The 26,745-nt window shown below is 38.1% G+C and overlaps 3 protein-coding genes across 4 annotated transcripts; 2 read left to right on the top strand and 1 right to left on the bottom strand.

Annotated features, from left to right (window-relative positions):
* Window positions 1–165: 165 nt before the first annotated feature.
* On the top strand, window positions 166–4,967 carry SIG4 (sigma factor 4). Its single transcript, XM_008808369.5, has 5 exons — window positions 166–1,266; window positions 1,575–1,799; window positions 2,490–2,630; window positions 4,260–4,457; window positions 4,554–4,967. Exons 1-5 carry the CDS (start codon window positions 763–765, stop codon window positions 4,833–4,835), a joined length of 1,350 nt encoding a protein of 449 aa, XP_008806591.1. The 5' UTR covers window positions 166–762; the 3' UTR covers window positions 4,836–4,967.
* On the bottom strand, window positions 1,444–12,046 carry LOC103719215 (Excinuclease ABC, C subunit, N-terminal). 2 transcript variants are annotated; one of them, XM_039124711.2, is made up of 6 exons: window positions 11,721–12,046; window positions 9,257–9,363; window positions 6,211–6,989; window positions 5,470–5,652; window positions 5,245–5,366; window positions 1,444–1,956 (listed from the first exon to the last, which is right to left on the bottom strand). In XM_039124711.2, the coding sequence occupies exons 1-3, from the start codon at window positions 11,957–11,959 to the stop codon at window positions 6,817–6,819; spliced, it is 519 nt and encodes a 172-aa protein (XP_038980639.1). In that variant the 5' UTR covers window positions 11,960–12,046; the 3' UTR covers window positions 1,444–1,956; window positions 5,245–5,366; window positions 5,470–5,652; window positions 6,211–6,816. The 2 variants fall into 2 exon arrangements, with proteins under 2 accessions (XP_038980639.1, XP_038980638.1); XM_039124710.2 differs by having other exon boundaries at window positions 5,470–6,989.
* A 12,000-nt stretch (window positions 12,047–24,046) lies between these two features.
* LOC103719214 (xylan glycosyltransferase MUCI21-like) lies at window positions 24,047–26,054 on the top strand. Its single transcript, XM_008808340.6, has 2 exons — window positions 24,047–24,528; window positions 24,625–26,054. The coding sequence occupies exons 1-2, from the start codon at window positions 24,309–24,311 to the stop codon at window positions 25,959–25,961; spliced, it is 1,557 nt and encodes a 518-aa protein (XP_008806562.3). The 5' UTR covers window positions 24,047–24,308; the 3' UTR covers window positions 25,962–26,054.
* The last annotated feature ends 691 nt before the right edge of the window (window positions 26,055–26,745 follow it).

Raw genomic sequence — 26,745 nt, 5'->3', positions numbered from 1 at the left:
ATTTGTGTTCCATGAACTACATCTATATACCAAGGGTGCAGGAAACCATATGCATGTTTTCCACAGTGAGTCCACTTCAGATGTGACTGCATCCAAAGCGTGACCTTAACAAGTACGAATGAGCATGTCATTGCATACTGGGATCTGTGCCTAGCGCTCAGCTTTGTTCCTCGCTGGTTGTAGCTCTGACATATCAAAAAAAAAAGGGGCGGGGGTATCCCGTAAGTGGGTTCTCAGTTTTTATTCTTTTTATTGTTTATTTAAAGCTGAAGACAGATGGTTTACAATCTAATAGGATTGGTTTCGGATCTGTCGTACTGGCCATGTAACAAGCCTTGATCAGGGTACTTGCTCAAACTATAGATCTCTTGCTGTGTATTACGAGCAACAGTTACAAGACTGGGAATCCAACATCATAGGAACTTAATGGTTATTAGTTTTCATAGTCTTGAGTTTTTTTTTTGTGCCTTTTAATAAGAATAATTTTTACCATAACCTGTATCTCTTGGACTCGTAGAGAATTTTGGAGGTTTCAGTTGATGTGGCAGGATTGATGACAGCTTCGTCCTACAAAATAGGGAAAAGAAAAGGCAAAAAAAGGTGGGCTTTAAATTCTCAGCTCAATTGCCTTATCTTATTCCACAAAGAAACAAACGGTCCTCCATCGCAAGTCACAAAATATCTTAGCTATGGAGAGGGGAGGAAGGATAGTGTTCTGGACGAGCCTCACATTCTACCCAGTCCATACCACCTTCGCACCCGATGGTTGTACGTGCATGCTCCTTGAACACTGCGCTCCCTCCACCCCATGCTGTGCTTCCAAAGCCCTCAGCTCAAATCCCAGTCTCCTCACCCTCACTTTATTCTTCCACCATCGGAAATGGTTCCCATTCAGTGTCTGAGGAGCCTCCAACAATTGCTGCCATAACTGAAGCAGTGAAGCTTGCAAATTCTGCGCTCCAGGCTGCCAGGGATGCCATGTCTTTGGCTCTAGCACTCGGTGAGATCACGTCATCGATGCAGGCTAACCACGAGAAGCAGCAAATGGAACTAGAACAGTATGAAGGGGCTTTCAAGAAAAATGCCATGGCTGCATGGAGGAGGCGGAGAAGGAAGAGAAGAAAGAACCGAAAGTTATCAATCAATGACGATGATGAAGCTGATGAGTATTCCAGCAGGTACTTGATGGAAGGATGCTCATCCAGGTCAGAGCGATCGAGATATCTTACACCAAGGGAAGAGGCTGAGTTCTCTCACTATCTCAAGGTATCATTTTCTGGAGTACTTAAAACTTTAATCAGGAGTCCCTAGTTAGAGTTTCTTAGGCCTTAGCATTGTCAATGTTTAATCTAGCAGCCTTTTAACATGGACAGAGAAAGTCAACCAGTCACAAGTGTAGAGAGACAATTGCTAATTTATCGAAAAATTTGAGGACCCAAGATATAACCACTAAATTCTGAAATAAACACATCATTTGTTACCAGACCATCAAAAAAATGAGATACCGCCCTATTTATCAAAATGTGTACTTAATGTGAATTAACTGATTAACATATTTTCTTTAAAATGTACAGCAAGAGGCCATGCTAGAGACTGCAGGCAAGCAGATCAGAGACTGCAGTCCTCTGGACTCAGGATGTGCTGCCATTTCTGCTAGCATGAAGAGGAGAAACAGTGAAAGGACATTGCTGAAGGCCAGGGAGTGTAGAGAGAGGATCACCCTCAGCTATAAGCGGCTAGTTGTCTCCATTGCAACTCCGTATCAAGGCAAAGGACTGGGCCTCCAGGACCTCATCCAGGTTGAACCCCATGCTTCTCTTAAAAATCTCAGGTAGGGGAACACGTTCTGGGTCTGATGGTCCCAGCGTCTACAAAGCTGACCAAGACCTCAAACTTTGTCTGACAGTTGCTGGACAGAGAGGTGGCATATCTGATTGCTAAAGAGTATTCCCTGTCCTGAAAATTGTCAGATCATGGAGATTAATTAGTATTGATGTCGGTATGTCTAACAAATGAGAATTTGGAACCCATCATAATCATAACCATAATCATAGCCAGAATTATACCACAACTTAGACAAGCAAACAGTTCTGAAATGAATTATCAATGTAATATTTACATTGTGAAAAGGTTGGAACAAATCCTAGATCACGGAGCTAGTATCCCTTTCACTAAAGAGTAACATATAACACTCCAATGCGAAATAGCCGTCATGAGAAAAGCAAGAATAGAAGAAACCTGATAACCTAATCTAAAACCTCGTCTTACATAAACCATTCAAAGTCCTTGTCTAACTAATGTCAAATCTTGGAAAGGTTAGAGAACTAACGTCTGGGGGGAAAGCATTTTCAAAGAAATCTTTGAAAGTCTTTTCCTTGCTTAAATGACAAGACTCATGACGGTTAGGGCATTTCACCGTAGATAAAAGAAAAGTCTGGACATACCTTATACTGTTATTTTATTCATATGATTATGGAGAGCTATTTCAGGAAGGATGCATAGGACTTCTTCGAGGTGCACGGAGATTTGACTCCAAGAAAGGATATAAACTTTCAACATATGCTTACTGGTGGATCAGGCAAGCAATTCTCAAAGCTATAGCGAACAAATCAAGGATGGTGAGAATGCCGGTATGTAATTATAACAATATTTTTCTTTTGGTACCTTAACAATTTGCAAAAATAAGAAACGTAAGAACTGAAGGAAACAAAGTTATGGTTTTGTTACCAAGGTTGGTCTATCTCCAAATTGCCAATGCAAGATAAGCCTGATTTTCTCTCTCTTTTTTTAATTTTTTGGGAAAAGTGGGTGGGGGTTGCTCGAAGTCTCAGGTGATAAATTGTATGCGGAGGTGATGAATTGTATCTGGATGGCTTTGGAGTTGGTCCTCCTGGCCCAACTCCAAGCTATTGAATTCTAATATATATTTGATGGAAGAAAATATTTAACAGAAAAATAATTTTAATGATTCTGGTAATTCAATAGTTACCGACTTAAAAATTTATCTGTATCATTCAAAAAAGGAGCTACTTAAGAATACCTCTTTTAATCCCTGTTTACAAGCTGCCATATCAAGTGCCGACCTCAGACTCTTGGCAATTCTTAAGTCAGTTTTATAACCAACCTGGCACAAGGGTGGTGGCTGGTGGGCCTTACCAATGCCTTTTGTTATTGTTATTGAATATGACCATGATTGCTCATATGATACCACCCAATGGCCTATTTAAAATGAGAAAACTGGCATACTTCTAATAACAACTTACAAGTAAATGGCATAATAATGAAAACAATAGTGAAATATGTTGAAACTAACACAAAGTACAACCAGCAAAATTAGGTGAGATGTACTCTCTATTGCTCTAGCTGCTGGATCTATTCAACCACGGGTATATTCTAGAACATTAGATGGCGCTGAATCTTTCAGATTGGATTAAAAGGAACTGCAATATGAAAAGTATAAACTTTGGAGCCTTGGAGGCATCCTCCAATATCAATTAGGGGATGAACTTCCACTCTTAAAGAAAATCTGCTAATCAATTTGACTGAACCTATGTGGTTTATGGTTGGGATCAGACTTGCATTTATTCGTGCCTCAAATTTAGAATCTTATGAGAGGATGATCTTACTTTGATAGTTTACTAGTACAATCAAGTACTCCAACTCTTCAAGAAACCAAGTAGTGATTTAGTAACGCACTCAACATGTTTGAAAGAGGAGACAAGACAATCATGGTATGATTTAACCAAGTCTCTCTCTCCCTCTCTCTCTCAAAAACAAGAAAAGAAAAAAAGGACATTTGGACTTCAAATTTGGGAAGTTCTACTCCTATAATAAGCATCAGGGAATAAGAGACCTTTGATTTTATGATTGAAACTAATAAAATGAAGGTGCATGATTTTTAGGTATAGAAATGGAGCTCTTTTCTTGTTGTAGGCTAATAAGGTGACCACGCAATGATCTATAAAGCAGCCCCATTTGATATATTTTACTTAGCATGACTTACAGCCTATATGTAGGTTCTTTAAGTTGTTATCTTTTACTAGTCGGGTTTTGTAGTTGGGTCACTAGTGGGTTCAACTTGTAAGTAAGTTTTCTACAGAACTGAAATGGCTAATTGAGTTTTTGATGGGCTTCGTTTGGTGTAATTATCACCTTTTTCATAAATTACCTTATAGTACTGTGTTCCATGCCTCTGTGCTGCTATCTTTGTGATTCACGCAAGTAAAATATTGCTTAATGCAGTATTAGCATTTGTGCAGGGGAATTTGTGTGAGGCAATGAACAAGATTATGGAATCTAAGTCTTTGTTAAGAAGGCAGTTAGGGAGAAACCCCACTTATGATGAAATTGCAGACTTCGCCGGCATAGGTGTCTCTAGTGTACGAATTATAAGTGAGAGAAGCAGACATCCGATCTCTGTTGATCAACCTGTGAACAAACAAGGATTGACTCTAAAGGTCATATTTGCTTAACATTTTGTTGCATTCATGCATTGTAAAAGCAAGAAATTTTTACAAATTGGATTCTAACTTTCTTAATTGGGCTGAAAGCAGGATATCATCCCAGGGCCAGATGAAATAAGACCAGAAGTTATAGTCAATCGACAAGAGATGTTACAAAACATGGGGAAGCTTCTCAAGATACTGAATGGAAGGGAACAATACATCATAAGGTTGCACTATGGATTAAATGGTGAGACAGCTCGATCATGTGATGAGATTGGGAGATTATTAAACCTTTCTAGGGAGAGAATTCGACAAATTCATTGCAGTGCACTAAGAAGACTCAGGGAAGAGAGGAGTTTAATAGAATGCCTTAGACAAAGTGTTGAATAGAAGTTTATACCTGGTTCCCCAATCATAATTTTTGAGGATATCTTTGTTGTAAGTAAATTCTGGAAATACTAAATATTTGAAAATCCAGTGCAATAGTTTGATGGCAATGACAATTTTTTTCTTTATCTTTCTCATGCCAGTATCTGCCAGAGAACAAAAGGCTCTTGCAAACTCATATTATTGAGCTTCTTATAGAATGCTATCCTTCTACCATTTGACATAATCCAGGTTTCTTGTGGTCAAAAGGAAAAAAATTGTGACCAGGCCACCATGGTAAATCTTCCTCGATGATTTTGACACTTTATAAGCAATAGAAGGTCAAATTAATGAACAAGAATAATTTAAAGAATTTGACACCCAACAAATATGGGTAGCCATGTGAAAATGATATAAAGAGAAAGCAAAGTACCTCTTGGGCAAGATGAACTAGCAAAGCCTCACTCTTAAAACATCAATGATTAGCCTCCCACAATATAGAGTACTAACATTCTGACATTGCTCAGTCTACTTGAACTCCAACTTTTCTGCACTCTGGGAAAAAAATAAAAGAAAAGGAAAAAAAATGAAAACATGTTCTGCAAAATATTTACGTTCATTTGTATACATTCTCGAGATTTCATGCCAAATAACATACCATCCTTGCTTTGAGCTTAAATATGGACCTCAATCTAAAATTAATTTTGACTAAGGATGTCTGTCCCAAAACTGTGACTCCATTACTGGTCCTGCTGTATACAAAATCTTTCCCTTATGGTGTTCCAACTAACTGGTACAACTAGCCTTTCCCATGTCCAGCATAAGAAGATCATTCTTCTAACTGCAATCAATGCATGAAATATCAAATATCTCATGTAACTTACAGGAGTGGAAGAGCAATCTTCATTCCAGAAAATTTACGTTGATCATGTAACTAATGAAGACACTGTAGAATTTATAAGACCCTTAAGTTTGGATGATCCATAAAAGATGCATTTATAATCAAAGAGTCATGCAGATGCATCAAGCTTAAAACATCATACAAGGAACACCATAAGCACCGAGATCATAGAATACTGCATAGTTAAACAAAGGATAACTAGATAATGCATTTTTTTTGGGGTAGAACTTAATATGCCATGCACCTAACAATTTATTTGTGGACTAAGTCAGGCCATGCACTAGGTTTCTGCAAGGCTTAGTTTGGTTTCATAAGGTTTCTGTGGAACTTAATATGGCGTGCATCAACAATTTATTTGTGGACTAAGTCAGGCCATGCACTAGGTTTCTGCAGTAGTTTCGTTTCATAAGGTTGTCGCAGATTTTAATCAAGATATATATCAAATGACTAAAGTCAGAAAACCTTTTTGCATTTAAAAATGAAAGCTGAAGTATTTACCTTTTGGTTATGGAAGAAGAAATGAAAAAATATTTCCGGGTAATGCCCACGTAAATTTTATTCCTGATGACCTTGTTTGCTGTTGTTGGCAACAATCTTGACATGACCTCCATGTTGCAGCTTTGTTTTCAGTAAAGATGTTCCAAAGCAACTTGCTTTATTAGATGAAGGGACGCATATAAGAAGAAATTCAAGTTCTCAAATACATAATGGACAGCAATCCTTTAAATTGTTCCACCAAGCTATTAGCTAATGCATTCTCTCAGTTCTAGCAAAGACTGGGAAATCAAGAAGGCCCCTCATATAAAACAATTAGGCAAGCACAATTAACAGAAATCAACAAGGATCCTCCACAATGACACAATTGTAGCGCATAAAATTTTAGCTCAGTTGAAGAAATCTTTGTTGATACAATTACATATTCTCTCTCGCAAAAAATAATTTAAGAGTTGCACATTTCTTTTTTGGACTCCTTTTTGCATCTTAGTGCCATTTCCGTTCCCAATGCAAATGGAGCAAATTGAGACTCTCCCAGGTACTCTATTAAATAAATATTAACAAATTCTTTCCAGAAAAATTCCATGTATTGCTCAGTGCAGCAGTAAATCAAGATGAGATAGATTGCCATTCGACTTGTAAGAAGCTGCAATCAAATGATGCTCGTAGTCTGTTCAAAGCTGCTTCACGGTGTTCCAACAATGAATTTAAGGCACAGCCTTCCTTCTTTTTCCGTGGCATTTTTCGTGAAATGCCCTTCCATTTTGATTCAAATACACAAGCTAAATATAGATGAAAACGAAGACAGAACCAGTGAGCAATCTTTGATGGGAAAATGATAAAGCACAAAACAAATGCTAATAAATAGCATAAGGTTAAGCAGCAACAAAAGTAAGGCGTAGAAATTAAGAAAAGCAAGGGGAAGTGAAGAGGAAACCTATCAATTATTCTGTCACAGAATCAGCTTTCTTCCTAAAAGAGAGCAGATATACAGATAATTCATTACCTGGAAAAGTTAACAGAAACAAAGAATACGCATCCTCATTTTTTCCTTCAACTAACAGTACTTAATTGCAGGATCAAATGGTTTGTTCTTGAGCCCCCTATTTTCGTTTAAATGGGACTGAAAGAACTATATATGCTTCAGTTATGAGCACCTTATCCTCAATGAACATATAAAGTTTTGACATCCCTTTTCCTTTTTCAAGTTTATTCATGCTGAATGCATCTAATATGTGAGGACCCATGTAGGCGTATATTTGGTCCCACATCGGTTGTATGCTGGGGAAGTCTTGGGTACTTAAGCAGGGCAAAGGACCATAATTTATAACCTTTAGGCTAGCCTTTCTTGGTTGGGTCTTGGGAGATTTCATATTATAATAATATTGAGCATAAAGCCGTTGCTTAATATTCTTACATCATGAGGTTGTTGCTATTTGATAACACTGTTACGATTTGGAGTCTTATTGTTTTTTATGTGTAGGTTATGCATCCAAATTGAGGTTGGTGTTTGATTGTAGGTTCAAGTATATGGATAACATGCTCGACATCTACTTTAGCTCATCTTGGGAACTGAACCACTCACATCAGACTCAAAAAAATACAGTGAAGATGCCCCAAAGCACCTTACACTTAGATTTTTAGCTGGATCACACATAACTAGTTTTTACTAGTTTATTGGTGTAACTTTAAAAAAAAATATAATTTAAAATAATCATGCTAGCAATTTCTACCATCCAAATATAACAGCAGAAGCAAAACAAGAAAATTTAAGCAACTCATATTGAAACTCAAACATATAAAGCAGCTAGAAATGATAGGTACCTCATTAGAATGACTGAATGACATCAACTTGCGGGTAATTATTCAATGGTTACGGTCAAATTCGACAACCAATTAGGAACACCTTACCTTATAAGAGCCACCATCCCTTTCCAGTTGTTAATAAAACAGTTGAAAGTTGAAACACTTGCTGGCATGTTGAGGCATTCAGCATTCTCAAAGGCTTTATCAATTGTGGCATCTGATTTTTGACTCTTAAAAGACTAGTTTTTATATTATTCCAGAAGAAACAATCAACTTGTCACCCTAGGATCTTGCATGGATGCAGTTTGAACTTGTGCCCATTATTTCATTATTCCTCTAGGATCTCCTAAATACACCTGCTTCTTCTATTATATTTGGTCCATTCACTGGTTATTATATTCAACTTACTGAATAATTTGTTAGTTTATCACATGCAGCAGAGCATCCATAACTACTTTAAACGGCCATGTTATGACTTTGGAAACCACCGGTTCAATGTTGCCATGCATATTTGGTTAATATTTGGCCCAAAACCCAATGGTAGACAAGTCTAAGAATCATATATGTTCATATCAACCACAGGGATCTGCTTCTATGGCAAATAGCAGTGAAAAAAACAGTCATAGTGAATTACAAATGGTGACATGCTTTCTATGATACATTCTCTAGCACCAATGCAATTGCAATGCAGATTATAGAAAAGAATAGGAATTTCTGCCTTGCCATGCATCAAAAAATCCATAAAATTTACTCTACTAAGCATTAATCCCAAACTAGTGCCTTTAGCTACATGAATCATTTTCCTCCATTCTGCTCACTTTAGGGATTTTTTTGTAAGATGTTGAGATATCAAGTCCCTGCTTACTACTTCATCCTATATGATTTTCAGTCTACCTTTGCCCCTCTTCATTTCTTTTACATGCATCAAATCACTTCTTCGTATTGTGCATCCGTCGACCTATATTGTACATATAAAAACAATCTAAATCGTCCATCGCTCAAGTTGTCCTCAATTGGTGCTACACCTACCTTTTTATGGATGGCTGCATTTCTTATTCTATTTTTTCTTGTATCACCATACATCCATCTCAACAAATAAACAACATCTTTCCTTGATAAGACCATAATATCTACCTAACTAAAATCTGGAGTAATGATTTTCCAATACTTCCTATCTTTAAGAAAGAAATGATAGATCATTCATAGAAGACAAAAGAAAAGCAGGGAAAGCACAATCAGTTACCTTCACTTTGGTCCTTAAATCCTTGGATGATACATGCAAGAACCCAAGGCCTTCCTGAAGAAGATGCTTTTGCCCCACCCCTTAATTCACCATTATGTTGTTTCAAACTACAGGAACATCAAATTTTCATTTAGATTGAAGAATGAAAGTTCAAGAAAAAGCACTGTGTTGTATATGAACATCTATATTCAATAACTGAACTAATGACGTCAAATTCTCATCTAAGAACAATGTTAAAAGAAAATGTGTATGCAAATTATATCTTATGGCATTGAGAATCTGATGACTGCGGTGCAGACAGAGACTTGAACTTCAACAAGCAATACATCTAATAAATGTGTGGGTCAGATATTTGACTAATACCTTACATCTGAGAAAATGAGTTTTAACTTAAACTATTAAGTATTTCTTGTAGTTCTTATTAAAGGTTTGAGTAGTCTCAATTCTTACGTTCAACTTCCTTTAAGATTTTCTTTTCTTCTTCTTCTTTTTTTTACATGATTGCAGATTAATACAGCTACTAACTAAGTTGCCAGATGCAGCCTGCTAACCATTATCCAGCCGACCCTATAGCTAATTAAGTGCCGACTCATCAATCAGCCCACAACCAGTCCATTTAGGCCTTCATAGCAGCTGGTTAACATCCATATCTTCTAGATTCTCATTACTCGTGTTCCTGTTTCTAGCGCAACCAGTCCTTTAGAGCAAGTTCAATGTCAATTCTCAATCAATATACAAGAATTTACTAATTAATTAAGAATAGCCAACATTTAGAATCTTGTCCTTCAGAAATTATATATGACATTCTTTCAAGAAATGAAAGAGTCCCTAGTTGATCATCTAAGTGCCTTCTAGGCCATTTTCACAAGGCTTTTTATGATTTCATGGAACAAGATCAAGTTTAGCCTTCTAGGTCTACTGGGCATGCTTCTATCTTCTTATTTGTAGAAAATTTCAATTCCAAAATTGTATTGACTGTATAAAAGCATACAGTTCATTCCCTTTGTTATTTGCTGCCATACTGGCTGTCCATTGGTACCATTACTCAATACTTGAATTATTGCAGGTCTTTTTTAATTTCTCATTCCCATAATCATAATCGCATCCAAATTAAAGCAGATAAATTAAACAATCAAATTCAATTAACTTTGGTGTTTGGATCAAACAAGCAAGTGCAAGTAGCAAAGCCAAATCAAATACCCAATTAGGCAGGCCCATCTAGTAAAAGCTAAGAAGTTATATAGTGAGCCAACTGCCAAGACCAACAAGTAAAAGCCTGAACTAATAAAACCTATAAAAGGCGTATGAGATCATCCCAACCAAAATAGCATTTAAAGACATCTATAATTCATCACATGGCAACTTATTAGGCTACAACTCAAGAAGAGATATCCACTTCTATATCTAATTTTCATCTCTGCTTATTTTATTAGATTCCCTAGTAAAAGCAAATCTTAACTATTTTTCCCTGATGCTCATTGTAGTGATAAACTTTTTTTTCCAATTTTAAGATCATACACGATCAACTAAATCATGTCATGGGTGGTTTGTTTCATTATCTAGGTAACATTCCTCTTCCAAACATGTGGCTTTCTACAACTCGTTAACTGCCATTTGGTTAGTTGGAGATCTTAATTGAGTTTGTAAATTATAAATGCAAGTTCATCCTTAGATAATGTTTTACTCTTGTCCCCTCATGCCGAGTCAAACAATTGGACATATTTTCAGATCTGGTCATGTGTCCATGTCCATGTAACACTGTAACCCGATTGTTGCATCCATTAGGAGGAGGTCCTCTACTCAAACCTCAGTAGGTGTTCCCCCAAATGTTTGGCATGGATACTTATTACATCATTTTGAAAATCATTTTTATCAAATGATTTGCAGCACTCTCATCAATATTCTCAGAAAGAAAAGAACAAAAAAAAACACGAAACATAGGACTGAGGTAGCTGTAGAATATCCTTAAAAACATGTTCATACAGATCTTAACAGAGAATATCCAAGCCTCTAGGAATCAAACATTACAGAGCATTGAATTGCAAGATGGGATTAGGATAACTTTCACAAAGACTGTCTCTTCCTAAGATAAGCTTCCATAAGGCCATTCACCTTCCCATGGGTATACAAACTATGTTTTTTCGCTTCAAGGAATTTCGATCCTTCATTATTTGTAATCTATGCACTGTAAAATCCTTTTTTCTACAACCGTGGCGGTAAAAGTTGAGTCACATTTAAGCTACAATCATGATGCTAATTCAAAAAAAAAAAAAAAAATCTCCGAATCAAATCATCAAAACGATACATATAATTCTACAACTCATGGTGTTATTTCTAAGAAATCGATTTCTCTGAATCAGAAGAACTAAAGTATAACGGTCAATTGTCAAATAATCTGCGTCAAGATCACAAATCAGCACGGAGAAAGAAAGAAAAGACGAGGGAATGAGGGGAATTGGATTACCGGCGAATGATATTGGTGGTGACCCCCACATAGGTCTTGGGCAGTCGAGAAGAAACGATCAAATAGACGGACCACGCGGATGCTCGTTTCGTCTCGGGATCTTTTGTTCCTCCGTTCTGCTTTTGAGGAAGAGCAGGGGAGGAGGAAGAGGAAGCGGTCTCTTCCTTCCTTTTATCGGCCGGGGAAGAAGGTGGGTGGGGATTTTTGATGGATCGGAATCTTGTCGACATCCTCTCCATTCTCCTTCGTCGTAAAGAAGTCCCCGCTCGACTCCCAGGCCCAGCACCAGCTCTACCTTTGATATATCATCAAAAAAAATTAAGAAAGCGGGTGACGGTAGACGTCTGCACAAAAAAAAAAAAAAAAAAAAGAAAAGAAAAGAGAGAGAGATCTCTTCAGCACGATTTATATCGATTATTTTAAAATTTGTCCTTTATCCATTTGTTTGTCATTGTTCAAATCTACAACAAGTGTGATAGAGAAAATGTCCTCTTTTTTTTCTTTTTTCTTTTAGTATAGCTTTCATTTCTTCAGCCTCTCAATGATCAAAACCAGTTGTTCAGTTGGCCAATAGCCTAACATCTATAGTAGTAGATTTTGGTGTTCGATTTGCAGCCATGGATTCCATCTTCAATGTATAAATTTTTGCCATTGAATCTAAATAATGTTACATGGTCATTTCATGATCCGAAGATAACTAATCCATGAGTCTTTAGCATCCAACCTCAAGCTTTTTTTCCTCTTTTCTTTTGGAAGAAGTAAGGCTAATGGGCATTTTCACTGAAATATCAAATAGCTCACTAGCATTGTCCCATTGTGGCAAGATATTATGTCAAAGATGTCGAATCCTTCAAGAATACATCATATACATCGGAATATCTAAGCATCAATCAATGTTGCCAAATCATTAGTGTTTGAATTTGTTTCTTCTTAAGCGCGCAATATATCCCTAGCAACCTTCAAGTATCTTGGGAGCCTATTCTTTTGATTTGCATCAAGAGCCAAAAGCTCAAAATCCAAATAGACATCCATTCTTTTGTATTTGAGCATTCAATATCATCTTGGCAATGTAATTTTAACTAGAACTTGGTACTTAGAATGCGCAAATACAATATGGGAGTACTTAATGGATGTGGTGGTCCACAAAATGCAAAGTTTTAAAAGCTAAAATTTTGGCCACCTCAATCAGCATTCCATAGCAAGATGAATCATAAATTGTTCTATGACGATGCCGAAGGCTGAAGAAAGCTTAAAAGCATCCAGATGTCATGATAATTAATATTCATAGACCAAGACAAAGTGCAGGTAACATTGATTATGGATTTTAGCATTAATATGAAGTTATAGTAATGTAAAAGCCATTAAGGAATTTAATGCGGAAAAAAGGTTTTGCTATTTGCAATTTTGATACACCCTATTTTCCTTTTGCAAGATGGGACTTGTTTGATAGATGAAAATGCCCTTGACCCTATAAGTAGCATGAGCTTTTGCTCTAGATCCATGGATCAAAAGCATTGCAACTTATTTTTAGAACTTTCAAAAACAAGTTTAAAACTCATGCAGTTTTTATATTGAACTATATAGTTAACTTAATTTTTAGAATTAGTATAAACTTTGTTATGAAAATGTGTATCTCTGTTTCACTATGACAGAAATGTCAAGCCTCTACAATGCTAGCTTGACCATCCCACAAACTTGCAAAATTCCATAAAAAAAGTTTGCACAAATTGGTAAAAAGCTCCTCTAGAAGCTCTGATTATTAGTTTTATAAATTTTATATATATATATATATATATATATATATATATATATATATATATATATATATATATATATATATATATATATATATATATATATATATATATATATATATATATTATATGTGTGTGTGTGTATATATGTGTGTGTGAGAGAGAGTTTTAAACATCATTTGGATGATTTTAATATCAATTGTACAGTTTTTATTTTGATCACTGGAGCAAGAGCATAGTTGAGTGTGCTAAAAAATTATATTAAAGTTGCAAATAACAAAAATAGTTTTATTTTTATATTTTGCAAAACTTCCAACCCTTGATATCATTTTGGCTAGTATATCATGGATATATCACTTTATATCAATAGAGAGAATAGGAGTTTAAGTTCTTTTTATCTATGCCATATTGCTGATCAGCTAATTCTGATACAAAGTAACAGCTTGGCCAAGCTTGAAAACCATGAATGAAGGAAAAGAAATAAAGAAAGGCTTCTATATACTAGAGAAGAGTAGTGCTACCATGATGGAAATGTCATGCTGTGATATACTCTTTCAATGAGAGTTCCAACTGACAACTATTATATAACACAATACAGATAATCATTGAGAGAGCAAATAGAATACTGTTTTTTTTTTTGGTTAAATCGGCATTTCATTTTATATAACTCTAACGTGAGTACAATCTACCAGATTAAGTGAAAGTAAACAATACAATGGGCATGGGATGCAAGCTAAGCTTGTCCAAATAACTTTTTCGAAATATCAGGCAACATAAGAGGCAACCCAATCTGTTGCACTATTCGCCTTTCGATATACTTATGCTATCTGGCAGGAGGTCAACTCCCGTACCAATCTACAGGTGTCCCATATCAAGCCTGACCATTCTACAATCAAAAGCCAATTGTAATTTTTTTTTTTTTGCAAGCTCAGTCTTTTCCAAATCTAGATCTCTATATGTGTTCATTCTTGTAAGCTTAGTCATCATACAACAAACTTTGTTCTCAAATTCGCTACATGTCAGTTGTGTAACTTTCTTGTGTGAGATTTTTGTATTGTTTTACCATTTTCTAATTTGAGGAATCATAAGAGCCCCAGCTTGACAATCTTGAGAGTTATGATAGATAAGGTGTTTAATGCTCTTTTAAAATATTGCACTGTAAGCTTAAATATCTACCAAAGGATGATAACTCTTAATCCACTCTTTTTCAGAGAGAATGGGTGCTTCCATATGAGAAGTGGACTAGTCCACAATTTACAACTAATTTGTATATAGGCTTTTTTATTCTTTTGGAAAAGCTCCTTTGTGCTTGTCTTAGAATTCTTTTCTTTTCAAGAATAGTCTCTCTAAATAATTGAGAGACATAATGGAAATGCATGCATTATGAGAGTGAAATGGATTCATTTTTTCAATTTCTTGAAATTGAAAAAATGGACCGATGTAATAAAATACTTTGCAACTACTGAAAACATATGGACTAAATGCATAGGTCAAGAAAACAATTATGCTTCCACACTCATGCATTTGAAGTATACAGTTATCTTTATTGATGATTTTTTTAGATATACCTAGATTTATTTTGTTAGAGAAAAGTCAAAAGTGTTTGAGAAATTTTGTCAATTATAAAATTTGGTTGAAAATCTCTTTAAATTAAAAATTAGTTGCTTAAAGACCAATGGAGATGGTGAATACGTTTCAAACCCTTCAGGTTCAAAAAATATTGCTGATATTCTTTGGTCATTGTAAGCTAAATTGACAACGCACCTAATATGATTGAGAACTTATTGTGACGGCATTATCTAGATTGATATAGAAGTCGAATTTCTATTAGCCTTTCATCAAAATTGATGAAGCAAAGTCAAAAGATGGTTTAGGTGTCACCATTATAAACATTACTGCTTGAATGCTTTGTTCAATATATAAATAAACAAAATTTCTAGGTTGTGATGCTGATGCTGATAGCAACCATGATCTATGTATATGTCTTATTTTAATAAATGATGTAATGGATGCCCCTCTTTGTTCTTCTGTGCCTGCGGCATTTTAAGGTCATCACTTGAGGAAGCTGTTGTTCGTTTGACATAAGACTTCACTCCATTATCATTTTTTTTCAGGTAATGTTTATATATTTCTCTAAAGAATATGTCTTCAACATGACACAAACAATCAATAACTCCTCTGGATGCACTTAAAGGTGCTGATCAAGTGGTTAGAATTTATTAATTTGGACATAGGAAAGGACGAGCACGCCCAGAATGCTTCCATAAATTACAACCAAAAGGGTCCTAACCGTGATGCCAAGTTAAAACGTTTAAATTACAGAAGAAAAAAAAAAAAAAAAAAGGGTGACGCAGCCAAAGCAGAAAGATTTGGCCTGTGATGTGAGGGTGGCCATGTTTATAACTCAAAGACCTACCACACCCACATTTAAAAGATTAAAAAGGAAAAAGTTTCATTCAAATATTTGTCCAAAATAATGAATCATTCAAAGTCTTTTACTTTTCTAAATAGCGTAGAAAGCTGGATTCTGACCTCGAGGAAAACTTGAGTAGGTGAGAAAAGCAACCCTTCTATTCATTTCCTTTCTATTCACTACATTTTTTTCAAAAAAAATGAGTAAAGGCTGTTCGCTATTTCATTGACTTGGTATCATTGCACTTGTCTGGTACTTAATGATTCACCCAACCATCGTTTGATCACACCAACCTCTTAAACTCCTACGATGTTAGAAATGAAAGAAGCGCATGTTGCTTCATAGCGACGAATATCAACTAATAAGGAGTTATCCTTTTTGCTGATGACAAAAATATGTTACCATCTTTTATATTAACTAAAAAGACTGACTTCTTAATTTATTTTGCTATTCAGAAACTTGATGGTTGGGTGGTGGCAGTAGGCGGCTGTTCGTTATTCAACATTTCGGTCTCTAATACGGAGTTGAGGGCTGTCTAGATGGGCCTTCAACATGCACAACAAGTGTTACATGCTAGCTCAATCATCCTAAAGGAGGATTTGGCCACTATGATCAGCTGGATCTAGGGAGGTCCGAGGGGTGCTGGCTTGGATCACCCCTTGTTTCGAGACATCTGGGTAATGGTATGGGATGGAAGAGCCTTCGAGGCCAAGCATGTATTTAGAGAGGCTAACGGAAATATGAATTGGGTGGCTGCCTACGTGGCCAGTCATTCCGAAAGTACTATGTGGGCCGGAGAGAGAGAGTTGCCTCGAGCACTTCGCGATCTTTTGTTTTCTGACTTTATTGGGTGTATTCGCATACAAAATGAATGAAATACCTGCTTTAGCATAAAAAAAAAAATCCTTGATGATTGCCACGTTCCTCAATGTCGGTCTTATTAGGTGCACCTCATTAATGTGGATCACCACAACTGTTGTTTAATTACGGTATACAGAATGAATCCGAGACTTGAACCTGTAAACCGGAAGCCATGGCATAACTCTAAAAAGACGTTCCACATCCTTTAAAAATAACATTAAAACTCTCCCTTCCCTTCATGAAAACGATTCAACGGCTAGCCCATGCTCTTGCCGATGTCTCCAAATTCATGCGAACTCTCGACGCAGCTTTTAATGTCTCAATCCGCATGCTGTGCAACCTTTGTATGCTTGTCGCGGGGTTTTCCTTCTCAACGGTCCCCAACCTAGGGTCCCAATGACCAAGTGGAGCCCTTTTCTAGATGGTTTCAAAGGTGGAGGCTTCTACCTTTTCCATATGGTTTCGGAGGATACTTCCGAAGAAATTATATTCCAAACCGCACACACCATGCGGTCATGCACCACGCCAACAAGGTCATCTCATTTTTGTAGTCTCCATTCATCATATATTCATCTTGGTGATTGGCCTATGGGAATGAAACGGTCTGATTGGCACCATACATAGCCACATTGGTACATACGGTGTAGGATATAATTTGCTATACTTATAGGTCAAAGCTTTAGTAGTCATTGTTGTTCCATAGAATATATTGGTGGAGAGGAACAATTGGATCATCCTCGACAAGAATGCATCAAGAAAGGACTATTCTTTCACCAGACCGAGAGAAGAGTAGCACCCGAGAAGTATTTTGCTGAATTTAACATGCTACCTACTATAATGCAATCCTTTTTTTTTTGCTAAAACTATAATGCAATCTTTGCGAGCCACTCTATTTTAGAATACTGTCACTTTTATAAGTTCATAAGCTTAATGAAGTCATGCGGAGCTCAAGCTCTTCCTTTTCTGAAAAAAACAAAAAGAAAAGAATGTATTGTAGAACACTTGAGATAGTTATTCTTTGGTATAGTTTCAAGCAGATGAAAACAAAAAGGCTTTTTCTGATTGATCTTGCTGTTTTCTAATATCAACCAACTTGCTTGGTTTGGTCAAACACTCGTAGGATCAATAAATTTTTTGGATCACCTATTGTGCAAATCTCAAAGTACTCTGACCTCTTCATTCATGCACTGCATAAATCTCAAAGCACCTTGGGTATATGGCTCATAGTTAAAGATCACTTGTCACATAAATCTCAAAGCACTCCAAACCACTTTATTTATCCGCGTTCTAAAGCGAGCGGGGATATTTTGGTCATATGTAACAGCAAGCTAACGTTGTGTACTGGTCGGAGAGCTGGAGGTTCAATTTAGAATAGTTTGGAAACTTGAAGAATCTGTTTGAAACTTTTTAAAGTCGAAGCAGTGTCTCTAGGATAGGCTTGGGTTGTCCTTGTAATTTTTTTAATATTAATTATATAGAATATCATGTATTTCAACTCTAAGATTAAAATATAATTAGGGTTACTACTTACTACATAAAGCAAACATGCTGATGATCTTTTAATCAGTTTCAGAATATTTTGTTTAACATACAACTTTACACTTCAGATAGCATCATGCATTCTTTGCTCAATTCTCTTAAAAACAAATATCATAATATATTTCTGATCATAATTGTTATTGACTATACTTTCCAAGGAAACTAGAAGCATCACCTCAAAACTATTTTTAATTATTACATTTACACTAGATACCACGCCTTGTATTTATCTATCTAAACAATGGACAAAGGTATAATATATATACATCTATTGCAAAAGGGGAGTCTGTTCCTTGAATTCGATTTGTTGAACTCAATTTAGATAAATCAATATTAAAAAAAACGGATTAAACGCCTCGAAGTGAAAACTATTACGCTTGAAAAATTCACTCTTGCATTATGATACCGACATGCCCCTTCTAGTTCATCCAATAATGCTTGCATTCTTGTGTCGATCAAGATTGAGCTGACAAAACACCTAGTTTGATTGAATTTTTATCAACTAGATGGTCTGAACCTGTTGCTTTCTGGAGCAATATTAAAAGTAGAAATCCTTTTTCAAGTCCTTCATCTGATTTCACTTAGAAGCCAGAAAGATGCTGCAGCTGCCTGGTGTCACAAAGATAAATGCTACTTTTTAGTGCTTGTTTATCATTTGTGCATGAAATGCCTTTCAGATTGTGACATTGATGCTAGCTACTATGTCTGGAATCATCTATTCCACCTCTTCTTTAGAGAAGATATTCCAAAGAATCACTGTAGACATGCCCTTGACGCAAAGCTTCTCTCTTATCTTTTTTTTTTTATTCGGTTTTCGTCGTTCTCTACAGCACGTCGACGATCAAAATCTTCTCCAGATGTGACGCTTGAAGGTGACAATCACAGTGGTAAAAGCATGGAAAGATCAAAACTACACACATTAATAAGACGGATGGATCATTTATGCTTAATATAAATACATCTAAAAAAAATTAAAAAATAAAACAGTAAGGAGTGCGATCGAGATGGCTGACATAGTAGTTTACAAAAAGTCTTTCGAGTGCTTCACTACATAGCAAAAAATTTAATCCGCTACTCTATTTGTCTCTTGGTAGGTGTGTCTGGCTGCAAATAAAGTGAACTTTCTTGAGCTCTTTCAAATGTTATACAAGAGACGGTGAGAATCTACCGTCCTAACCTGACACTTGATCCAACCAACAACTGCGACTGAGTCACCCTCAGCTGCAATACTGTTAGCCCTCAGAACCCGCCTAGCATAGATGATGCTTGCCCAGACCGCACCCAATTCTACTTCAAAAATCGAGATATCAAAAATTGAGGCAAAAATGCTGTTGGCTTGTAAACATTAGGAGCAATAGATGCCAAGTTGCGCATCGTGAAAAGGAGGTTGAATGACCTGTAATATGAGAAGGGAGGACGGAAGTGCAAATGCTGCACAACCCCGGTTGTAGGAGATCCCTACAACTTGGGTTGTGGAGGATCCTCTATGGAAAGAAGAACAATAATATGAAACACCTGCCACGATCATCTGATACTGAAAAGCTTAAAAAGCTTTTTTGGTTTTAATGACACGTTTCGTCAGACATCTCCTTAAAAAATGCTTAAAATTCTCCCTTTTTTTTTTGAGTTCAAAGTTCAAAAAAGAGCTCATTGAAGACTTAATGGCAAAGTATATACTGTAGAAGGTCTTCGCATGAAAAATTTCATAGTTCCCGCGTCTCTAGATGTTCTAATGTCAATGCATAGAATAGTATTTTGCTCATGGAATTATGAAGAGGGCTCAGGACGAAGATTCCACTAAGTTTATTCTGGATGGTCTAAAATTCCATATTAATGCATATTATTTAAGATATGTGCTATAAATGGAATAGATAAGGTTATAAGAATTGAGGTACACTATTTTAGTACTGGATTCTATATTCGGTGTGATTCTGCTATTATGTTGATACGTCCGATGTAGAGGCCAATTCGCCGTATCGTGTATTATTTAAAAAAGCTTGTTTTGAGAGTCTAAAATAACTGAAATTCCTAAAAGGCCGTTCCTTCGAAGGTGTTTTCTTGACCGAGGAGAAAAGGTCCTAATTCTCATCTCCTAATGTAGTAGGGTGCTCCCCAAGGGATCTCACCATGTGGAGCACCTGATCAAGGGGTGCACCCCAAGGAATCCGAGGCATCCATTGATAAACCAAAAAAGTGCCGTGAATTGGCCTTCAAAATCTTTTCATATCCCATTACTGCATTTGGTTCCAAAATATTAAAAAGTTGAATTTGTAATAGTCACGCCTCTTCATCTCACTCTTTCCTTTGTATCTTTTGCTTGTTCCTGACGGAAACATCCCTACGACTAACTTCTTTAATTTGCCCATACTTCATAAAGAAAGAAAGAAAGAGAACATGATTCCACGACAAAAAGTCCTTATTTTTTTTAAGCAAATATAATTTTTTTTTACACTGACAGTTCACACTAGTTTTGCATGAGCACTACTTTCAGAGTCGAGACAAAACACTTAACGGAGGTGAAAAAACAGATACAAAGCGGGTTCAGAAAATCTTTTCAGAATGATGAGCGGCAAAGAAGGTGATCCAGTCAGCAGTTCTGTTCGTCTTTCGGAACACATGCACAACCTGTAAGACATCACACTACTATATAGCACTACCTTCAGAGTCAAGGAACAAAATACTCAACGGAGGTGGAGAAATAGATACAAAGCGGGTTCAGAAAATCTTTTCAGAATGATGAGCGGCAAAGAAGGCGATCCAGTCAGCAGTTCTGTTCGTCTTTCGGAACACATGCACAACCTGTAACACATCACACTACTATATAGCACTATCTTCAGAGTCAAGGGACAAAATACTCAATGGAGGTGGAGAGACAGATACAAAGCGGGTTCAGAAAATCTTTTCAGAATTATGAGCGACAAAGAAAGCGATCCAGTCAGCAGTTCTGTTCGTCTTTCAGAACACATGCACAACCTGTAACACATCACACTACTATATAGCACTACCTTCAGAGTCAAGGGACAAAATACTCAACGGAGGTGGAGAAACAGATACAAAGCGGGTTCAGAAAATCTTTTCAGAATGATGAGCGGCAAAGAAGACGATCCAGTCAGCAGTTCTGTTCGTCTTTCGGAACACATGCACAGCCTGTAACACATCACACTACTATATAGCACTACCTTCAGAGTTAAGGGACAAAATACTCAACGGAGGTGGAGAGACAGATACAAAGTGGGTTCAGAAAATCTTTTCAGAATTATGAGCGGCAGAGAAGGCGATCCAGTCAGCAATTTTGTTCGTCTTTCAGAACACATGCACAACCTGTAAGACATCACACTACTATATAGCACTACCTTCAGAGTCAACGGACAAAACACTCAACGGAGGTGGAGAAACAGATACAAAGCGGGTTCAGAAAATTTTTTCAGAATTATGAGCGGCAAAGAAGACGATCCAGTCAGCAGTTCTGTTCGTCTTTCGGAACACATGTACAACCTGTAAGACATCACACTACTATATAGCACTACCTTCAGAGTCAAGGAACAAAATACTCAACGGAGGTGGAGAAACATATACAAAGCAGGTTCGAAAAATCTTTTCAAAATGATGAGCGGCAAATAAGGCGATCCAATCAGCAGTTCTGTTCGTCTTTTGGAACACATGCACAACTTGTAAGACATCACACTACTTTATAGCACTACTTTCATAGTCAAGGGACAAAATACTCAACGGAGGTGGAGAAACATATACAAAGCAGGTTCGAAAAATCTTTTCAAAATGATGAGCGGCAAATAAGGCGATCCAATCAACAGTTCTGTTCGTCTTTTGGAACACATGCACAACCTGTAAGACATCACACTACTATATAGCACTACCTTCAGAGTCAAGGAACAAAATACTCAACGGAGGTGGAGAAATAGATACAAAGCGGGTTCAGAAAATCTTTTCAGAATGATGAGCGGCAAAGAAGGCGATCCAGTCAGCAGTTCTGTTCGTCTTTCGGAACACATGCACAACCTGTAACACATCACACTACTATATAGCACTACCTTCAGAGTCAAAGGACAAAATACTCAATGGAGGTGGAGAGACAGATACAAAGCGGGTTCAAAAAATCTTTTCAGAATTATTAGCGACAAAGAAAGCGATCCAGTCAGCAGTTCTGTTCGTCTTTCGGAACACATGCACAACCTGTAACACATCACACTACTATATAGCACTACCTTCAGAGTCAAGGGACAAAATACTCAACAGAAGTGGAGAAACAGATACAAAGCAGGTTCAAAAAATCTTTTCAGAATGATGAGCGGCAAATAAGGCGATCAGTCAGCAGTTCTGTTCGTCTTTCGGAATACATGCACAACCTATAAGACATCACACTACTATATAGCACTACCTTCAGAGTCAAGGGACAAAATACTCAACAGAGGTGGAGAAACAGATACAAAGCGGGTTCAGAAAATCTTTTCAGAATGATGAGCGGCAAAGAAGGCGATCCAGTCAGCAGTTCTGTTCGTCTTTCGGAACACATGCACAACTTGTAAGACATCACACTACTTTATAGCACTACTTTCATAGTCAAGGGACAAAATACTCAACGGAGGTGGAGAAACAGATACAAAGCGGGTTCAGAAAATCTTTTCAGAATGATGAGCGGCAAAGAAGGCGATCCAGTCAGCAGTTCTGTTCGTCTTTCGGAACACATGCACAACCTATAAGACATCACACTACTATATAGCACTACCTTCAAAGTCAAGGGACAAAATATTCAACGGAGGTGGAGAAACAGATACAAAGCGGGTTCAGAAAATCTTTTCAGAATGATGAGCGGCAAAGAAGGCAATCCAGTCAGCAGTTTTGTTCGTCTTTTGGAACACATGCACAACATGTAAGACATCACATTACTATATAGCACTACCTTTAGAGTCAAGGGACAAAATACTCAACGGAGGTGGAGAATCAGATACAAAGCGGGTTCAGAAAATCTTTTCAGAATAATTAGCGGCAAAGGAGGCGATCCAATCAGCAGTTCTTTTCGTCTTTCGGAACATATGCATAACCTATAAGACATCACACTTCTATAGTAGTCGTCCCATCCCCGAACATCCTCTAAAAGCGGATGGTTGAACAACCTTGACCCCCTCCTGTAGAATCCACTCAATCATCTCCAATAAATTTTCTTAAATAATAATAATAAAAAGAATATAACTTTCACTTGTTGTTCCATAATACATGAATGCGGAATAGTTTTAGAACGAAACCTCTCTAGTTCTAGCCTGGATCGAGCCGGATCTAAACTCATAATCATTTTCTACTCAACTCCACTTTTCTTGAACTTATCTGGGTATTTATTCCTACTTTACCAAACCGCTTCAGCCCGTAAGAAATAGAACCTGGATATAAAAATAGGAACTTTCCACTGCCTTCATCCATACGATTCAACGGCTAGTTGAGGTTCCCGACGGCTGGCACTAGCCGCCAACTCTGGCCAGGGCTTTGGGTCACGTCACAATCCACGTGCTTCGCTGAGTTAGCTCGGCGGTTCCCATCTCCGTGGTCCACAGAAATACTTCTCCACGCGGAGAGCCCTTTTCTCTCTGCGTTCTGGGTTTCTGGATGCCTTTCTTTTCCCCTTGACAAATCAACCGTTCTCCCCACCAGCTGCTGTCAATGACTCAGCCAAACAAGGACGACGCCCGCCCAATACACACCTTCGGCGTCACCGCCTACCTTATCCGCGGCTTTCTTATTCTAGCCTTGCACCCCATACATAATCCCATCTATCCCTGACCGTTTCCAGTCGCCCACGCCACCCCCTACTTTCTTCCTGATACCAACCCAGACGCGGGTTTGTTTCCATCTCTCTTTCCCTTCCTCCTCTTCTACTCCATTGAAACCCCCTCATCACCCAAACAAGAAGTCTAAAACCAAACCACCAACGCTCCAAGCATACTCTCCTCCCTTCTTCTTCCACCATTACTCCCTTCGCCATCTTCTCTTCTTCGAAGGTCGAACAAATACATGATGGTGCACCACCACCGCAGCTATTTCCAGCAGCTAAGAAAAGGCGAAGCGCAGCAGCAGCAGCAGCAGCCAGATTTCATGGAGTCTCACCACTTCCCTTCGTTCATGTACCACGACTACTTTAATCTCAGGAAGTCGAAGCTTGCCGCCCTCCGTGTCCTCTTCCTCTTCTCCCTCCTTTCCTGCAGCTGCTTCTTCGGGCCTCGACTCCTCTTCTGTAAGCTCCCCCTCCCTCTCCCTGTCCCTCTCCCTTGACTTTATTCCCTTTGTCAGCTCGTCTTTAACCTCCATGTCTTTCTCTCTTGTCGCACAGATTCTTTAGGGACGGAATATGAGCCGGTACTCCAAGCGAGAAGGGAAGAAGAGAACAGGGGACCGGTCCCCTGTTCTTCGATTGCCAACAACACCATCTGCTGCGATCGCACCGCCTTTCGGACCGACGTTTGCTTCATGCGAGGCGACGTTCGGACTCATTCGCCCTCCAACTCCATCCTCCTCTTCGGCAATAGCTCCGCCGCCGCCCCTTCCATGGAGGAAAAGATCAGGCCTTATACGAGGAAGTGGGAGACCAGCATCATGGACACCATCGATGAGCTCCGCCTACGAACCGCCTGCGCCGACGACTTGGAGAACCACCGCTGCGATGTCCGCCATGACGTTCCCGCCGTTGTCTTCTCCACCGGTGGGTACACCGGCAACGTCTACCATGAGTTCAATGATGGCATCATCCCTCTCTACATCACCTCCCAGCACTTCAACCGGCAGGTGGTCTTCGTCATGCTCGAGTACCACGACTGGTGGATGACCAAGCACGGCGATGTAGTCTCTCGGCTCTCCGACCATCCTCCCATCGACTACTCCAACGATCGGAGAACCCACTGCTTCCCGGAAGTCATCGTCGGACTCCGCATCCATGATGAGCTCACGGTGGATTCCGATAGAATGGAAAACAACAAGACCATAATCGATTTCCGCCAGCTGCTCGACGAGGCCTACACACCTCGAATCAGAACAATTGTGAGGGCGGAAGAGCAGACGAGCGCGCCGTCGCTCAAACCAGCGACAGAACGGAATGTTCCTTCGGCAAAAGAGAAGCCAAAGCTGGTAGTTGTGTCGCGAAATGGATCGAGAGCGATCGAGAACGAGAGGGAATTGGTGAAACTGGCCGAAGGGGTCGGTTTCGAGGTGAAGGTATTGAGACCTGAACGCACCACCGAGCTTGCTAAGATTTATCAAACGCTGAATTCGTGCGACGCCATGGTGGGAGTCCATGGGGCGGCGATGACGCACTTCTTGTTCATGAGGCCAGGATCGGTGTTCATCCAAATAGTGCCGCTGGGGACCGACTGGGCGGCGGAGACATACTACGGCGAGCCGGCGAAGAAGATGGGGCTGCGATATCTTCCGTATAAGATCCTGCCGAGGGAGAGCTCATTGTATAGGGAGTATGGAAAGGGCGATCCAGTGCTGCAAGACCCAGAGAGTATGAATGCCAAGGGGTGGCAGGTGACCAAGGAGGTATATTTGGATGGGCAGAATGTGATGGTGGAGTTGGCTCGATTTCGAAAGCGTTTATTTCGAGCTCATCGGTACGTACTCTCGAGGAAGACATCCATCAACTTGAAGCGGAAGAGACAATCTATAACATGATTCAATTTATTTATTTTTTTTGTAATCACACACGTATTTTTTCACCTTTTAAATCTTATATATAAAGAGAAAAACCAGTGTACTTAATCGAAACTGTTCTGATTTTGGATTGAGGATGGTGGTTGTGTCATATACAGTCCTGCAAACTTTCTTCTCAGATGAATCCAATTGTTCATTCGAAGATCTTATTCCATGGGATGATTTGATCTAGGTAGATAGGATACGGAAAATTCAGTTTAATCTTGTTTGGAAAATTTTTTAGTGTGAGTACTACGAGATCAACAGAAAGCCATCTGTGACATGCAAGCTTGTCAATGGCCAGAGTCCAAGTACTGATTGTACTTCATTGAGTTAGAAACAATACGAATATTGTTATTTGGTATTAGTTGACTTTAATTAACACGTAAGAAAGACTTTGTTGATGTTCAAAAACATGATAAACTTTCTTTTTGTTATGGATGATTGAGACAAAATAGCTGACTCCTGCAAGTTGGGATGGACTTCGTCATTTAATCTACTCCTTTGAAGAGCAAAATAAAACTAATAAAATTTAATAGGTCAATTTTTCATTTTGATTTTGAAAATAGTATAATTCTTCGGGATTGTATTGTTATGAGATGCATCATCTTATTATAGTAATCAGTCAAAGTGATTTAAGCAATAAAATCCAAAGCATGCCGATTAATTCATCATTATCCGTCCAATAAAATATCTATAAGGGTCAAACAAGAGCCAGTAATGTATATCAAACTTAATATATCAGTCTCGCATGTAGCTCAAACGA

The sequence above is a fragment of the Phoenix dactylifera genome, chromosome 8 (genome assembly GCF_051530095.1).
Source record: "Phoenix dactylifera cultivar Ajwa chromosome 8, Ajwa_hap1_PhDact_Kaust_v1.1, whole genome shotgun sequence".
NCBI lineage: Eukaryota > Viridiplantae > Streptophyta > Magnoliopsida > Arecales > Arecaceae > Phoenix > Phoenix dactylifera.
Note: the sequence above shows the minus strand (reverse complement) of the source record. Positions and strands in the feature narration are given on the sequence as shown.

What these genes read in the sequence shown, in the direction of transcription:
- SIG4 (XM_008808369.5), top strand. Translation starts at nt 763, where the DNA reads ATGGTTGTACGTGCATGCTCCTTGAACACTGCGCTCCCTCCACCCCAT. An exon ending in AGTTCTCTCACTATCTCAAG is followed by an intron (nt 1,267 to 1,574) that starts GTATCATTTTCT and finishes TAAAATGTACAG; the next exon opens with CAAGAGGCCATGCTAGAGAC. An exon ending in GCCTCCAGGACCTCATCCAG is followed by an intron (nt 1,800 to 2,489) that starts GTTGAACCCCAT and finishes GAGCTATTTCAG; the next exon opens with GAAGGATGCATAGGACTTCT.
- LOC103719215 (XM_039124710.2), bottom strand. Translation starts at nt 11,959, where the DNA reads ATGGAGAGGATGTCGACAAGATTCCGATCCATCAAAAATCCCCACCCA. An exon ending in ACCACCAATATCATTCGCCG is followed by an intron (nt 9,364 to 11,720) that starts GTAATCCAATTC and finishes ATGTTCCTGTAG; the next exon opens with TTTGAAACAACATAATGGTG. An exon ending in ATTTAAGGACCAAAGTGAAG is followed by an intron (nt 6,990 to 9,256) that starts GTAACTGATTGT and finishes ATCTATATTTAG; the next exon opens with CTTGTGTATTTGAATCAAAA.
- LOC103719214 (XM_008808340.6), top strand. Translation starts at nt 24,309, where the DNA reads ATGATGGTGCACCACCACCGCAGCTATTTCCAGCAGCTAAGAAAAGGC. An exon ending in CGGGCCTCGACTCCTCTTCT is followed by an intron (nt 24,529 to 24,624) that starts GTAAGCTCCCCC and finishes CTTGTCGCACAG; the next exon opens with ATTCTTTAGGGACGGAATAT.